Source organism: Salvelinus sp. IW2-2015, linkage group LG4p (assembly GCF_002910315.2).
Source record: "Salvelinus sp. IW2-2015 linkage group LG4p, ASM291031v2, whole genome shotgun sequence".
NCBI classification, from domain to species: Eukaryota; Metazoa; Chordata; class Actinopteri; order Salmoniformes; family Salmonidae; genus Salvelinus; species Salvelinus sp. IW2-2015.
In genome coordinates this window covers 10862662-10879452 of record NC_036841.1, presented here as the reverse complement: position 1 = coordinate 10879452, position 16791 = coordinate 10862662, and the positions used below count along the sequence as shown (strand labels likewise).

The 16791-nt window shown below is 43.4% G+C and overlaps 1 protein-coding gene across 1 annotated transcript in view; it reads right to left on the bottom strand.

The window, feature by feature from the left end:
- Positions 1-16791, bottom strand: part of LOC111960486 (ankyrin repeat domain-containing protein 13B-like) — a 46662-nt gene that overhangs the window by 6561 nt on the left and 23310 nt on the right. Inside the window, 9 exon segments of the mRNA XM_023982483.2 lie at positions 6410-6546; positions 6957-7021; positions 7780-7861; positions 8156-8222; positions 8640-8856; positions 10130-10199; positions 10201-10250; positions 10253-10282; positions 10600-10648. Coding sequence (XP_023838251.1) covers positions 6410-6546; positions 6957-7021; positions 7780-7861; positions 8156-8222; positions 8640-8856; positions 10130-10199; positions 10201-10250; positions 10253-10282; positions 10600-10648 — 767 coding nt within the window.

The window sequence follows — 16791 nt, the reverse complement described above, 5'->3', positions numbered from 1 at the left end:
GTGGTATACAGAGATAGCCCTATTTGGTAAAAAAAACAAGTCCATATTTGGCAAGAACATCTCAATAAGCAAAGAGAAACGACAGTCCATCATTACGTTAAGACATGAAGGTCAGTCAATCCGAAAAATTTCAAGAACTTTGAAGGTTCTTCAAGTGCAGTCGCAAAAAACATCAAGCGCTATGATGAAACTGGCTCTCATGAGGACAGCCACAGGAAAGGAAGCCCAGAGTTTACCTCTGTTGCAGAGGATAAGTTCATTTGAGTTACCAGCCTCAGAAATTGCAGCCGCAACTAAATGCTTCACAGAGTTCAAGTAATAGACACCTCTCAACATCAATTGTTCAGAAGGGACGTCGGTGGTGAATAGGCTTTCATGTCGAATTGCTGGCAAAGAGAACAACTACTACAGGACCGACAATAAGAAAAGAGACTTGCTTGTGAAAATAACGGAGCAATTGGACTATAGAACGCGTGGGAGGAAGTCTATCCTGCGTTTGATGAGTCCAATTAGATTTTTGGTTCCAACCGCGTGTCTTTGTGAGACCGCAGAGTAAGGTGACGGATGATTCCGATGTGTGATTCAGTGAAGCCATGGGGATGGTGTGATGAGTTTGTGGAGGTGCTTTTGCTGGTGAACTCTCAGTTGATTTATTTAGAATTCCAAGGCACACTTAACCAGCATGGCTAACCACAGCGATTCTGCAGCGATACGCATCCCATCTGGTTTGCGCTTAGTGGGACTATCATTTGTTTTTCAACAGGACAATGACCAACACCCCTCAGGCTGTGTAAGGGCTTTTGGACCAAGAAGGAGAGTGGATGGAATGCTGCATAAGATGACCTGGCTCCACAATCATCCGACTCAATCCCAATCAGATGGTTTGGGATGATTGGACTGCAGAGTGAAGGAATGCAGCCAACAAGTGCTCAACATATTTTTGGGAACTCATTCAAGACTGTTGGAAAAAGCATTCAGGTAAAAGCTGGTTGAGAGAAATACCAAAGAGTGTAAAAAGCTGTCATCAAGGCAAAGGGGGCTACTTTGAAGAAGCTCAAATATAAAGTACTGTAAATTTTGATTTGTTTTAACACTTTTTTGGTGACTACATGATTCCATGATTCCAAACTATGAAATGTGTTATTTCATAGTTTTGATATCTTCACTATTATTCTACCATGTAGAAAATAGTAAAAATAAACAAAAACCCTTGACTAGGTGTGTCCAAACTTTTGACTGGTACTGTATATTATACATATACGACATATATACAGTATATTACTATACTGTATATATATATATATATATCTTTACCATACACTCCCATTCAACGTTTGGGGTCACTTAGAAATGTCCTTGTTTTCCATGAAAACATATATGAAATTAGTTGAAAAATGAATAGGAAATATAGTCAAGACGTTGACAAGGTTATAAATAATGATTTTTAATTTGAAATAATAATTTTGTCCTTCAAACTTTGCTTTCGTCAAAGAATCCTCCATTTTGCAGGCAATTACAGCCTTGCAGACCTTTGGCATTCTAGTTGTAAAATCTGTTGAGGTATCTGAAGAGTTTCACCCCATGCTTCCTGAAGCACTTCCCCCAAGATGATTGGCTTTGATGGGCCCTTCTTATGTACCATACGGTCAGCTGCTCCCACAACAGCTCAATAAGATTTGAGATCTGGTGCTGTGCTGGCCTCTCCATTATAGACAGAATACCAGCTGACTGCTTCTTCCCTAAATACTTTCTTGCATAGTTTGGAGCTGTGCTTTGGGTCATTTCCTGTTGTAAGAGGAAATTGGCTCCAATTAAGCCACCGTCCACAGGGTATGGCACGGTGTTGCAAAATGGAGTGATAGCCTTCCTTTTCAAGATCCTTTTACCTGTACAAATCTCCCACTTTACCACCACCAAAAACCACTCCAGACCATCACATTGTCTCCACCATGCTTGACAGATGGCGTTAAGCATCTCTTCCAGCATCATACATTTTTTTTTCTGCGTCTCACGAATGTTTCTTTGTGATCCGACCACCTCAAACTTAGATTCATCTGTCCATAGACTTTTTCCAACCTTCCTCTGTCCAGTGTCTTCGTTCTTTTGCTCATCTTAATCTTTTTATTTTTATTGGCTAGTCTGAGATATGGCTTTTTTTTTTGCACACTCTGCCTAGAATTCCAGCATCCCAGAGTCGCCTCTTCACTGTTGACGTTGAGACTGGTGTTTTGCGGGTACTTTTAAAGAAGCATGCAAGTTGAGGACTAGTGAACGTCCTGTTTCTTAAACTGACACTCTAATGTACTTGTCTCTTGCTCAGTTGTGCACCGGGGCCTCCCACTCATCTTCCTATTCTGGTTAGAGACAGTTTGCACTGTTCTGTGAAGGGAGCAGTACACAGCGTTTTACAAGATCTCTTCAGTTTCTTGGCCATTTCTCGCCATGGAAACAGCCTCTATTTCTCAGAACAGCCTTCATTTCTCAGAACAAGAATAGACTGACGAGTTTCAGAAGAAAGGTCTTTGTTTCTGGCCATTTTGAGCCTGTAATTGAACCACAAATTGCTGAATCTCCAGATACTCAACTAGTCCTAAAGAAGGACAGTTTTATTGGCTTCTTTAATCAGCACAACAGTTTCAGCTGTGCTAACATAATTGCAAAAGGGTTTTCTGATGATCAATTAGCCTTTTAAAATGATAAACTTGAATTAGCTAACGACAACGTGCAATTGGAACACAGGAGTGATGGTTGCTGTAATGGCCTCTGTACGCCTATGTAGATATTCCATAAAAATCTGCCGTTTCCAGCCTACAATAGTCGTTTACAAACATTAACCATGTCTACACTGTATTCTGATCAATTTGATGTTATTTTAATGGACAAAAAATGTGGTTTTCTTTAAAAAACAAGGACATTTCTAAGTGACCCAACCTTTGAACAGTAGTGTGTATATTATCCAATACACCTGAATCTTGTTCAGTAGGGGCTCACCGTAGCAAAATGTTTGGAAGTAAAATGAAAAGTAGTCCTCTCTGTTGAATTTTTATTCCGTTGGGAGCTACTCCACAGTGCAATGCAGGAACGTGTCCCACAGAAAGAGTCCTTGTTTGGTCATGCAGGCATTGAAAAACTGTGAGAGACTTGAACTCTAGTTCTATCGTCATCCTAGAAACATTGATCAAATCTTGTCATTTGTTGGCACTGGTTTCTGTTCAGACCAATCAATGTTTATGTTCAAACTGATGAGATAATGTACTAGTAGCCTAGTGATCGGGCTGGGACCCAATGCTCACTGTTGTCTTGTCACAATCTATCCAATAACCAAGCAGAATTATAAACGGGCTATTGATGTGATCTCAATTTCTTCATAGTCATTTATCAAAAAAAACAGCCTACAATACTGTAGATTGGATAGACGGAAAACATGTCCATGCATGGGCCAGAGCCAAAACACTTGACAGGGCCAGAGACATACTGTAGACTGCATCCACAACTGGCCACCTATTCCTATTAATGCATTACTTTGGGCCCTGGCTAAAAAGTAATGCACTATAAAGGGAATAGGGTGCCATTTTGGGATCCAGGCATTGTTGTATGGTTCTGGATAGGGCTATTATAGCCAAGGGCCCAGGCATAGAGGGTGTTATAGGGCTGTGATGGCTGTCGCTGTCACCTCTGAGTCTTGGTGGTGAGTTGACAGCGGGTGGCCAATGTCCCGGGTGCCCAGGGCAGGTTGGGATTGAAGTACTCCTCGGCTGTCAGGGCTGTGGGGTTGGTCACGGCAGGACATGACATCTGAGTCACTAGGGCCTGTTGAGAGAGGGGAGGGAGGGGGATATAGAGTAAGAGAGACAGAGTGAAAGAGAATCGAGAGAGAGAAAGAGAGAGAGGGATAAAAGGAGGGAGGGTTAAGAGAGAAGACAAAAGAGAGAGAGGGGGATGAGAGAGAGGGGATAAAGATTGTCAGCGGGTTTGGCAGCAGAAAGCAACTCAAATGGTGATCAATATTTGAGAGAGAAGAGATGCCCAGGGAACTTACTCATTGTAAAAATTGACATGCCACTTGTGGCTATAAGGTAACAAATCCTATACAATGATGAGGAATGAGGATGAGGATGATGTTAGGATTGATGATGGGTGATGAGTGAGGTTAATTGGAGGAATGATGGTTGACAAGGTTATAAATAATGATTTTTAATTGAAATAATAATTTTGTCCTTCAAACTTTGCTTTCGTCAAAGAATCCTCCATTTGCAGCAATTACAGCCTTGCAGACCTTTGGCATTCTAGTTGTAAATCTGTTGAGGTAATCTGAAGAGATTTCACCCCATGCTTCCTGAAGCACTTCCCACAAGATGGATTGGCTTGATGGGCACTTCTTATGTACCATACGGTCAAGCTGCTCCCACAACAGCTCAATAGATTTGAGATCTGGTGACTGTGCTGGCCTCTCCATTATAGACAGAATACCAGCTGACTGCTTCTTCCCTAAATACTTCTTGCATAGTTTGGAGCTGTGCTTTGGGTCATTGTCCTGTTGTAAGAGGAAATTGGCTCCAATTAAGCACCGTCCACAGGGTATGGCACGGTGTTGCAAAATGGAGTGATAGCCTTCCTTTTTCAAGATCCCTTTTACCCTGTACAAATCTCCCACTTTACCACCACCAAAACACRCCCAGARCATCACATTGTCTCCACCATGCTTGACAGATGGCGTTAAGCACTCTTCCAGCATCYTACATTTTTTTCTGCGTCTCACGAATGTTCTTTGTGATCCGAACACCTCAAACTTAGATTKATCTGTCCATAGCACTTTTTTCCAACCTTCCTCTGTCCAGTGTCTTCGTTCTTTTGCTCATCTTAATCTTTTATTTTTATTGGCTAGTCTGAGATATGGCTTTTTTTTGCAACTCTGCCTAGAATTCCAGCATCCCAGAGTCGCCTCTTCACTGTTGACGTTGAGACTGGTGTTTTGCGGGTACTATTTAAAGAAGCTGCCAGTTGAGGACTAGTGAAGCGTCTGTTTCTTAAACTAGACACTCTAATGTACTTGTCCTCTTGCTCAGTTGTGCACCGGGGCCTCCCACTCATCTTTCTATTCTGGTTAGAGACAGTTTGCACTGTTCTGTGAAGGGAGCAGTACACAGCGTTGTACAAGATCTTCAGTTTCTTGGCCATTTCTCGCATGGAACAGCCTTCATTTCTCAGAACAGCCTTCATTTCTCAGAACAAGAATAGACTGACGAGTTTCAGAAGAAAGGTCTTTGTTTCTGGCCATTTTGAGCCTGTAATTGAACCCACAAATGCTGAATCTCCAGATACTCAACTAGTCTAAAGAAGGACAGTTTTATTGCTTCTTTAATCAGCACAACAGTTTTCAGCTGTGCTAACATAATTGCAAAAGGGTTTTCTGATGATCAATTAGCCTTTTAAAATGATAAACTTGAATTAGCTAACACAACGTGCAATTGGAACACAGGAGTGATGGTTGCTGATAATGGGCCTCTGTACGCCTATGTAGATATTCCATAAAAAATCTGCCGTTTCCAGCTACAATAGTCGTTTACAACATTAACCATGTCTACACTGTATTTCTGATCAATTTGATGTTATTTTAATGGACAAAAAATGTGGTTTTCTTTAAAAAACAAGGACATTTCTAAGTGACCCCAAACCTTTGAACAGTAGTGTGTATATTATACAATACACCTGAATCTTGTTCAGTAGGGCTCACCGTAGCAAAATGTTTGGAAACGTAAAATGAAGAGTAGTCCCTCTCTGTTGAATTTTTATTCCGTTGGGAGCTACTCACAGTGCAATGCAGGAACGTGTCCCACAGAAAGAGTCTTTGTTGGTCATGCAGGCATATTGAAAAACTGTGAGAGACTTGAACTCTAGTTCTATCTCATCCTAGAACATTGATCAAATCTTGTCATTTGTTGCACTGGTTTCTGTTCAGACCAATCAATGTTTATGTTCAACTGATGAGATAATGTACTAGTAGCCTAGTGATCGGGCTGGGACACCATCTCACTGTTGTCTTGTCACAATCTATCCAATAACCAGCAGAATTATAAACGGCTATTGATGTGATCTCAATTTTCATAGTCATTTATCAGATCACACAGCCTACATACTGTAGATTGGATAGAAGGAAAACATGTACATGCATGGGCCAGAGCCAAAACACTTGACAGGGCCAGAGACATACTGTAGACTGCATCCACAATGGCACCCTATTCCCTATATAATGCATTACTTTGGGCCCTGGCTAAAAGTAATGCACTATAAAGGGAATAGGGTGCCATTTGGGATCCAGGCATGTTGTATGGTTCTGGATAGGGCTATTATAGCCAAGGGCCCCAGGCATAGAGGGTGTTATAAGGGCTGTGATGGCTGTCGCTGTCACCTCTGAGTCTTGGTGGTGAGTTGACAGGGGTGGCCAATGTCCCGGGTGCCCAGGGGCAGGTTGGGATTGAAGTACTCCTCGGCTGTCAGGGCTGTGGGGTTGGTCACGGCAGGACATGACATCTGAGTCACTAGGGCCTGTTGAGAGAAGGGGAGGGAGGGGGATATAGAGTAAGAGAGACAGAGTGAAAGAGATCGAGAGAGAGAAAGAGAGAGAGGGATAAAAGGAGGGAGGGTTAAGAGAGAGAAAGAAAGAGAGAGAGGGGATGAGAGAGGGGGATAAAGATTGTCAGCGGGTTTGGCAGCAGAAGACAACTCAAATGGTGATCAATATTTGAGAGAGAAGAGATGCCCAGGGAACTCTACTCATGTCAAAAATTGACAGCCACTCTGGCTATAAGGTAAAATCCCTATACAATGATGAGGATGAGGATGAGGATGATGATTAGGATTGATGATGGTGATGAGGAGGATGAGGATGATGAGGAGGATAATGATTTGGATAAATGATGATGATGATGATGATAATGATGACTATGACCACTAACCCCATTGTTAGGCCCCATGTGTTGCTCGGCGATCCCTAGGAAGTTTTGCAGGGGCGTCTTACCGACTGAGAAAAAGGTCACATCAGTGGAACATTCATGAGAGGAACTCAGAACAAGTCTGTGACCATAGAAATAGGGTTAGTAGAACGGTAAAAAAAAGTGGAACGTTGACCTGGTAGTGGGAGTGGGAATCTTTGTTCTACTAATACTATTTCTATGTCTGCAACACTAACCTAAGAATTCTCGACTGCTGTCTCTTGTCAATTTTGGAGGGATGGAGATGGGGTAAGGGACTGGGGGAGTTGGGATCTTGGAGGGAGGGCTTTGAGAGGGATGGGCCGGTGATCAGACAAGAGCAAGGACAATAGTCTTCTCTGGCCAAGGAAATTACTGTGGAAAATGCTTTAGGGCCATTTGTTGGGGCTTCTGTGCAATCATCACCATCAGAGCTTCTTTATTAGTGCAAACCATAGCTAAATGTTTTGCAACCAAAACAAGCGTTTCTTATTGGACAAGTTCAGGTTAGTCCTTCCCCGTTTCAGCCCATTTTCTTCCGTTTGATTCCTCGTGAATAAACTCCAGTGTATTTAGGGTTGTATCCTGACTTGAGATCAGCGCGCTCAACTCAAATCTTTGCACAATTCTCCCATTGACGTCAATGAATGACTTATACCAAAGTTTGTGTTGCACACGCTTATCTCAGCTCTGAATTGGGCCCTTTTACTGCATCTAAGCCAAGATGTGGAAGTGACGTGGAAGATTACCAGTATTGCGGCAAGGGGATTTTTAAACTAATATGTAGAACTTCAGGAAAAAGAGACACCTTTGGGCTTAGCTTTGAGTGGCTCACTGAGATGGTCTGTTCGGGTTCGAGTGATCAGTTCCACATTGGAGGCGCCGTAAACCTAACAGAGAAAACAAAGGACAAGAAGAATGTCATGGTTATGAGACTCTGGTTCCTAGTGCCAATTGGGACGCACATTCTGTGACTGCTTTAGGTTAGTGATGTAGTAGGGAGGTGGGCTCACTGCTGAGTCTATGTATATCTGTATATTGATAGTGCCTTACTCTCGAACCAGCGCTCAGGGAACAGAGGACATTATATACTGTACATCTGGAACTTTAGAGTGTTTTAGGTCATTCGAGCAAAACCAAATTGAAAGCCAGGGATATAAGGATTAACGACTACATGTCTGTACCTTAGCCTCATACCCGTTCACCATCTCTGTCTTCTCACTGCGCCAGCCTAGGATGCCAGTCTTATTCCTGCCAGACAGACAGAGCCAAACACAAAACAACAGGCCTGACTTAGAGGTGGTGTTCTCCCTCCCTTCAATTCATATTCATAAATGGATTATTGGCATGTCGAGCATCCCCCTGACTCTGCCAAAACGACAGAGGTGACACTCAGCAAGCAATAAACGATGATTACTCTCTCCCTCCTTCTCACCTCTCACTCTCTCTCATTCTCCTCCCTTACTTACAATCTGACATACATGAGAGATGTGTCTGGTCTTGCCCTTTGTGACCCCCTCCCTGCCTCTCCTCTTCCTCTCTTCATCTCCTCTCCTCATTCCCTTATCACTTTCTCACTATATCATTCTTCTACTCCTTTTCTTTTCATACCTATCTCAGCTCCTGTTCAATGCTAACACTCCTTCTCTCGTTCCCTCCAACTCTCACCTCTCGAAGGTGATATTTTTGGTGTCTAGCTGGGTGGTGACCACGGGGGCGGAGAGGCGGGCTGCCACCTGCTCCTCGCTGGGCTGTAGTGCCCCCAGGAGGCCCAGGCCGGCAGTGCCCTGCTGCGAGGTGGGAGACGTCAGAGAGGACACACATAGGGTCTCACAGAACACCAGCTGTCTGTCGTGGTCCACCTCCATCACCACCGCACTGGAGTCTGACGGATAGACAGAGAGGAGGAGTAGTTAGAGAGAGATAGAGAGAGAGAGAGAGAGAGAGAGAGAGAGAGAGAGAGAGAGAGAGAGAGTAGATATAAAGGTGAAGAGACGAGAGGGGGGGAAGGAACCGGATTACGAGCGAAAAGAAAGCACAGAGAGGCAAGAAGAGATGTGGTTGGACGATAGAGGAAAGAGGGGGATAGGGTGGTTAAGGACAACTGATAAATGGAAACAGAAATGGAATTTAGCAACAGGGCGTAGAGAGAGATGATAAGCCGGGTTGAGAGGAGAGGGAGAGGAGGAGACGCGGTATAAGGGAAAGCAGACAAGACGAGAAAGGAAATATGGATTTAGAGAGAGATTGAGACTGGAGAGATGGATCAGAAGGAGAAGGATGAGGAGAAGAGAGAGAGATGGGAATGGGAGGAGAAAGAAGTTAGAGAAGAGCAAGACAGGAAGTAACGAACTAAAGACAGAAAAGGAGGAGGAAAACAGTTCAACTAAAGAGAGGAGCGTAGGAGGCGAAGAGGGAAAGGTTCCACGCTGACTATAAACCGTAGGAGAGAGTCGAAGAGCTCAGCAGAGAAGTAAAGGAGAAAGGTCACACAGACAGAGAATGGTGAAACAGAAGACGGAGGAGGAAGTAGGGGAAGGGCGAGGAGAAGAAGAGGATTTAAAAAACTTGTAAGTCAACTTGCATAGTCGCCGATGTAAGAAGCGTCTGACAATATGACTTAAAGGTAAAATGTAATGAAATGTAAAAGTGGGAGAGTCAATTTAAAAGACGTAGAGGTAGGAATAATACAATAACAGAGATATTACCTTGAGTTGAGGAGCCAATTGGTCAGAGCAGTGACTAAACATATATGAGTGACAGTGCAGACGGGGGAAAGAAAGGAAGGAAGGAAGTCCTTGACAATAGAAAAGGAGGATCAAGAGCCACATTACACACACAACTATTACACGCCACGCACGCACGACGTAAATGCGAATTAGCCGCACGTCACCGCACGCACAACACGCACGCACGCACCATCGGCCAACGCACGCACGCACGCACGCAACGCAACGCACGCGCGCACGCGCACGCACGCACGCACACACACACACACACACACACACACACACACACACACACACACACACACACACACACACACACACACACACCACACACACACACACACACACACACACACAACACACACACACACAGCCACACACACATCAACAGCACACGGACATGCACACGACTGGACCCTGACCCCTGACCTTGACCCGGAAAGATGAAGCTTCGGTTTCCCCTCTGCCAGGTCATCTGATCAAAGCCCATGAGAGTGGTGGTCTACGCGCAGACACTGGCCACTCTTCCACAGACGGCGGTACGTGTCACTGGGCAGATACGAGACACCGCACGATCGGTCACTAGGAAAGAGAGAGAGAGAGATAGACAGCCATAGAAATATATATCCTGAGACCAGGGCTCCCTCCATTCTACGTCAAGTGAGACCCGTGTATGGTTGGACTGGCGGCTATTTTGTACGTGTAATTTTTTTATTGCTGTCGCGTGTTTGGGGTCCGTTTACCCATGGGTATTAGGTGATTCTATTGTCTATAGTAGACAATGCAGCCCACAGAGCAAAGGAAGTCTATCACCAAGCTCATATGCAGTCAAGGAGGAAGCTCATCATCCTGCAGATAAACATCTGAGAGGCAGAATACATATACTTATATGACTTTACCCCAGCTTGTAAACTCCCCATCTTCATTCTCCACGTAAAAGTCCTGAGCCTTGGGAGAAGAGAGAGAGAGAAAAGACACACAGAGAGAGAGAGAGAAGGAGACGAGAGAGAAAGTGAAGAGAGGAGTGAGAGAGAGAGAAAACAAGAGAGAGAAGACGCAGACAGAAGAGAGACAGAGAGACAGCAGGAAGACAGACAGACGAAGACAGACAGAACAGAGAGAGAGAGAGAGAATAGGGGAACCACAACCACACAGAGAGAGACAGACAGACAGACAGACAGACAGACAGACAGACAGACAGACAGACAGACAGACAGAGATGGAGAGAGAGAGAGAAGGGGGAGACACCCACACACACACACACAGAGAGAACAGGGACAAGAGAGGGAGAAAGGAAGACACCACAGGAAAAAAAGAGAGAAACATTTTGTTGGCGTGGCCAGGAACAAAGGACTGTAGCTGTTCCAATCCCATCCCAGGGCTGGTGGTGAGACAGAGACAGATATGGAGGAGGTGGGATTAATAATAGAACTAGTGGGGGGATTGCAGCTTTCTGGACTTGGGAGAGGGAGGGATGAAGAAAGGGGTGCATATCAATCATAAACTGTATCCGTACACATTTTATAGCTGTAACCATACACATTTATAGGTGTATCCGTACCCATTGGATGCAGTGATCACAATATAGTGGCTATATCCAGGAAACACAAAGTTCCAAAAGCTAGGCCTACAATAGTATATAAGAGGTCATACAAAATATTTTGTTGTGACTCTTGATGTGGACGATGTGAAAAATATTTGTTGGTTTGATGTGATTAATAAGGAGCATCCAGACGCTGCACTTGATTCATTTATGAAATTGCTTACAATTATTGATAAACATGCAACTGTTAAGAAACTGACTGTTAGAATTGTTAAGGCTCCATGGATTGATGGGGAATTGAAAAGATGTATGGCTGTAAGAGATGGGGCAAAAGGAGTGGCTCATAAGTCTGGCAGCACATCTGACTGGCTGACCTACTGCAAATTGAGAAAAGAAGAAGAAACTCCATTATGAAGCCAAGATCAATGATATAAAGAATGATGGGAAAAAACTTTGGAGTACTTTAAAAGAAATGATGGACAGAAAGGCAAAAAAATCTTTCATCGAATCAACGAAGAGTGAGCCATTGTATTCATGCATAAAAAATAAATAATTAAATCAAATTATTGTAAGTTTGGATTTTGTAAAGTTAGTGTGGGAACCAACCTCCTGGCATTGACAACATAGACGAAAAGCTACTGAAGATGGTAGCTGACTCACTGGCCACTCCTATCTGTCATATCTTTAACCTAGAGTCTAGAGGAAGGTGTTTGTCCTCAGGCCTGGTGGGAAGCCAAAGTCATTCATAACACGACCTTTACTGGTTCTAACAGCAGACCTATCATCTTGCTGCCAGCTCTTAGCAAACTGTTRGAGAAAATTGTGTTTGACCAAATACAATGCTATTTCTCTGTAAACAAACTGACAACAGACTTTCAGCATGCTTACAGAGAAGGGCACTCAACATGTACTGCACTGACACAAATGACTGATGATTGGTTGAAAGAAATTGATAATAAGAAGATTGTGGGAGCTGTACCATTAGATTTCCGTGCAGCCTTCGATATTATTGACCATAACCTGCTGTTGAGAAAACATGTTTTATGGCTTTTCAACCTCTGCCATATCATGGATTCAGAGCTACAGTTGAAGTCGGAAGTTTACATACACCTTAGCCAAATACATTTAAACTCAGTTTTCCACAATTCCTGACATTTAATCCCAGTAAAAATTCCCTGTTTTAGGTCAGTTAGGATCACCACTTTATTTTAAGAATGTGAAATGTCAGAGTAATAGTTGAGAGAATTATTTATTTCAGCTTTTATTTCTTTCATCACATTCCCAGTGGGTCAGAAGTTCACATACACTCAATTAGTATTTGGTAGCATTGCCTTTAAATTGTTTAACTTGGGTCAAACGCTTCGGGTAGCCTTCCACAAGCTTCCCATAATAAGTTGGGTGAATTTTGGCCCATTCCTCCTGACAGAGCTGGTGTAACTGAATCAGGTTTGTAGGCCACCTTGCTCGCACACGCTTTTTCAGTTCTGCCCACAAATGTTCTATAGGATTGAGGTCAGGGCTTTGTGATGAGAGGATGGGAGAATTAGGAAGACACAACAGCAGGTAAAAGAGTCTGTATTTAGTCATAGCTTTGTGTATAGGTTGATTGATGAGCTGAGGAAGACACAGAGGACTTAGTGTTGTTGCGCATAACGTTTTAAACTCACCCACAATCCACAGAGGCGTCGGGGTTGAAGCACAAGAGGACAGTGATATGGGGGAGCGAGGATGGATTTATATTGATAATAGAGAAGACTGAGGTGGTTGTGGTGGTGGAAATTGCTATGGAGGCTTTAGGCTGGTCTCGCGCGATGGCTGGAAGAGAGAGAGTGAAGTATCATGTGTGTGTTGCATAGTAAGTCACTAATAATGTATCGTAATATACGTTATCATTTTCATTGCGTGTTATGATCATTGACCACAGGTTATAGGTGTAGTTGCTTTCGGTTAGACCACATCTTGGGATGGCAGGACGTTGTATATTCGCCAATAGTTGAGGGATGTGTGTATACTTTTTCATGCCGAAACACACAGGGCTATCACTAGTATAATGAGAGGATTTGATATAATGGTAAAGGGGATACAGAAATTTGTTGTGGGATATATGTAATTGTGGTTTACTGTATGTTTGAAAATTTTATTTTTATGTTGAGTTCTGAGATGTGATTAATAAGAAAGGGTGTGAGCATCAGGCTAGTTATTTACAATTGGCGGGACTGGGGTCAGCGGGACTTGTATATATAGTCAATAGAGTCGCAGGTTTTGTATACCACTTAATGTGATACATCAGGCGCACGGAACTTGTTAAAGACGATGGGGAGGGTAAAAAAACATGAACTATAGGTCTAGAATATGTTTATAGATACAGGGCATCGAATGGAATTGATGAGGAGAATATAGAACAGAGATGTATGGATATCGCTAAAGGTGGAATGGCAGGGGGCAAATGAGGGAGAGTGGGGTTTTGAACGATAAGATCGGAGGAGCACGATTCTGAATGGCAACATGAACAATAAAAGGGTAGAAGGAAATTAGAAGAAAAAAGAAGAAGGAACCTTCATGGGATTGAGGCGGAAGAATGATGAAGATTATAAAATTACATACAAGACGATTGAATGGGTGGAAAAAACACTTCGTGGCGAATGTGCGGTATGTATAAAGTAATGAGGCAGAATGGGACTGGCAAGAAATGGCAATCTTTCATGAATTCACGAAGGGGATGTGAGACAAATTTGATTATTGGGGCAGTTGCATAAAGACTCAAGGTGTTCAATTAAAAATAATTAATAAAATTACAGGGGTGTAAAGGTTGGGGAATGTGGTGTAAAGTTAGTGTGGGGACGTAGTAGTCTTCTTTGGCTATGTGGTACAAAATTTAGACTGAAGGTATGAATGGGAGGTAGCTGATCTCACTGAGCTCCTATCGGGTGTGCCATAGTGTTTATAACTCCTGGTGGAGCATGGCTTTCTGAGAGAGCTGGGTTGTTGTTTTGTCGCTCAAGGTGACCGTGGGATGAGAGGAATAGAACAGATAGTTATTAGTATTCGAATAGGATACTTGATACTTGGTTTTGAACATGTCAGAGGATAGTTTCATCATTTGCTTCAGTGCCAGTTTGTGGCAGCAAACATAGTTTGGAGATGAGGATATGGGGTTATGGGCGTCAGATCAATGGGCATAGATTTCTATCTGGAGACAACTTGACTATATAGGAGGGGCTTGTACGAGTGAAGAGCGTTATTTCTTCACTTACGCATGTGGGATAGGGCACTGCAGGGAGGGTGACTGGGCTTGACCAAATGGGCTGGTATGATCATGGGTTGGGGAAATTGGATTATGGACAGATTTATGTGGGGGTAGGATATGTACGAGATGGTAAGGTTCTTCCGAGGTGATAGACCGTTGCGGAGTGGTGCTATACTCTAAGGCAGGTGCTGTGTCTTTGAGTGTGAGGATTGACTAGGAGAGACATGGGTGTGGGGTTTTATGGTTGGGTGGGAGACTGGTGAGTATGATAATGCCGTCGGGATTCAGGGGCTAGCACGAGTTGCAAGCTAGGACGAGAGTATGGTTAACGCGCTATACGAAGCTGGTAAGAGGGCATTAGTACTATAATTTATGGGGAACTTCGTTGGTTCGCACAAAATGGGATGGAACCTCTTTTGAGTATTGATAAGATCCTGAATACTTCCACATGTTTTATGTGTTAGTTAATGGAGTGGACGCTTACTGTAATTTTAATTAGTCTCTAAGAATGTGAAAGAATGTTAAGAGTAAGTGAGATTTGAGGAATTATAGATGTTATTTGGTCAGTTTAGCAATCTTTATTATAGTGGTCCTTCAGATCTATTCGCTCGGCAAGGTGGGAGTGGTAGTTGGAAAGTGATTGACTATTGGGGTTTGGAATTAGGGAATAATGCTGGATGGCATTTTCTGACGTTATATAATATTTAGTCTTTTATGGGGATGTTGAGAGAGCAGTTTGTCGTGGTATGTTGCAAAGTAGCTTCCGCGATAGGAAGAATAGGATTGTCAGTTGGCTAGTGAAGTTCTATTGGCACCATCTCTCCTTAGGGTGAGACATGAGCTGTGTGGGTAACTGGATCTAGGTTTCTGTAGGACACTATCTGTCTGACGTCGAAGAAGGTCGGAACGCGGGTCCAGGAGGTTATGATGGTTGTGGGACGGGCGGGCAGGTTTGCAGGGGCGAATTTCGGTTTGAATGAGGATTGTCATTTAGTGTGTTAAAACTTGTTATTTAAGAGCATTTGGAGGCCAGTGAAGGAGGATGTTGTATTGGCACATTGAGACTGGTCTGGAGGGTTGTGTAACACAGTGTCCAAAGAGAGGGCTAGAAGGTATCAAAATTGGTGTTCGTTTTTTCCTGCGTTCGGTATGTGCGTGCTCGCAGCAATGTAGTTAAGAATACAGCAGCAAGTAGAGAGGAATTGAGGTAGCAGTTTGTAGATGGTGGGATAGCTAAATATATACGCAAGAGAATGTAGTAGTTTGCTGGCTTTTAAGAGCCTATTTGAACCAATTTGTTATTTCTGACTGATTGTCTATGGAGATGTTGGCTCCATAGAGACTTTCGTATAGAAGGACCGGATTACCAGCATAATATTTACGAGATTTGTTCTATTATGTTTGCCATTCATGGATTGTGATGTTTGCATTCGGTGACCGATGCGCTGCAGATGAACGTTCTATTTAGAGAAGGCATAAGAACGCTGCTGCGTACGACCCAGGGGAGGGGCAATCATTTGGAGAACGTAAGGCTATGAGGTCTGCCGATGAGATGTGGTGGGATTGAGAGAGTCGAACGCTGGTCGGTGTAATGATGCTTGCCACCCCGTGCTTCACGGTTGGGATGGTGTTCTTAGCGGGCTTGCAAGCCTCCCTTTTTCTCGCAAACATAACGATGGTATTATGGCTAAAACCAATTTATTTTTTGTTTCATCAGACCAGGGGACTTTCTCAAAAAATATGATCTGTTGTCCCCATGTGCAGTTGCAAACTGTAGTTGGGTTGTTTTATGGGGTTTTGGAGGCAGTGGCTTCTTCTTTGCTGAGCGGCTTTCAGGTTAGTCGTATAGACTGTTTACCGTTGTCGGATATAGCTTTGTACCTGTTCCTGCCAGCATCTTCACAAGGTCCTTGTGTACATGTGATTCTGGTGATGATTCTGCACCTGTTCGCACCAAAGTACGTCATCCTCTAGGAGACAAATGTCTCTCCTGAGGGGATTTATGACAAGCTGCGTAGCGTCCTTGTGTTTATATATTGCCTAAACTATTTTTGTGACAGATGAACAGTGTATCATGTAGGGCTGTCTAGACTTGGAAATCTGCTCTGCCGAACGGATGAAACCAGACTTAGTGGCAGCGTTCTACAGTTATTTTCGAGGCCAGTATTTTGATTGTAAATGAGTTTGAAGGTACGGCCTGTCCTGAGATGACATCCACACGTCGATAACACCTCCAATTGATTAAAATGATAGTCAATTAGCCGCTATCAGAAGCTTCTAAAAGCCATGGCGTCGTCCCGT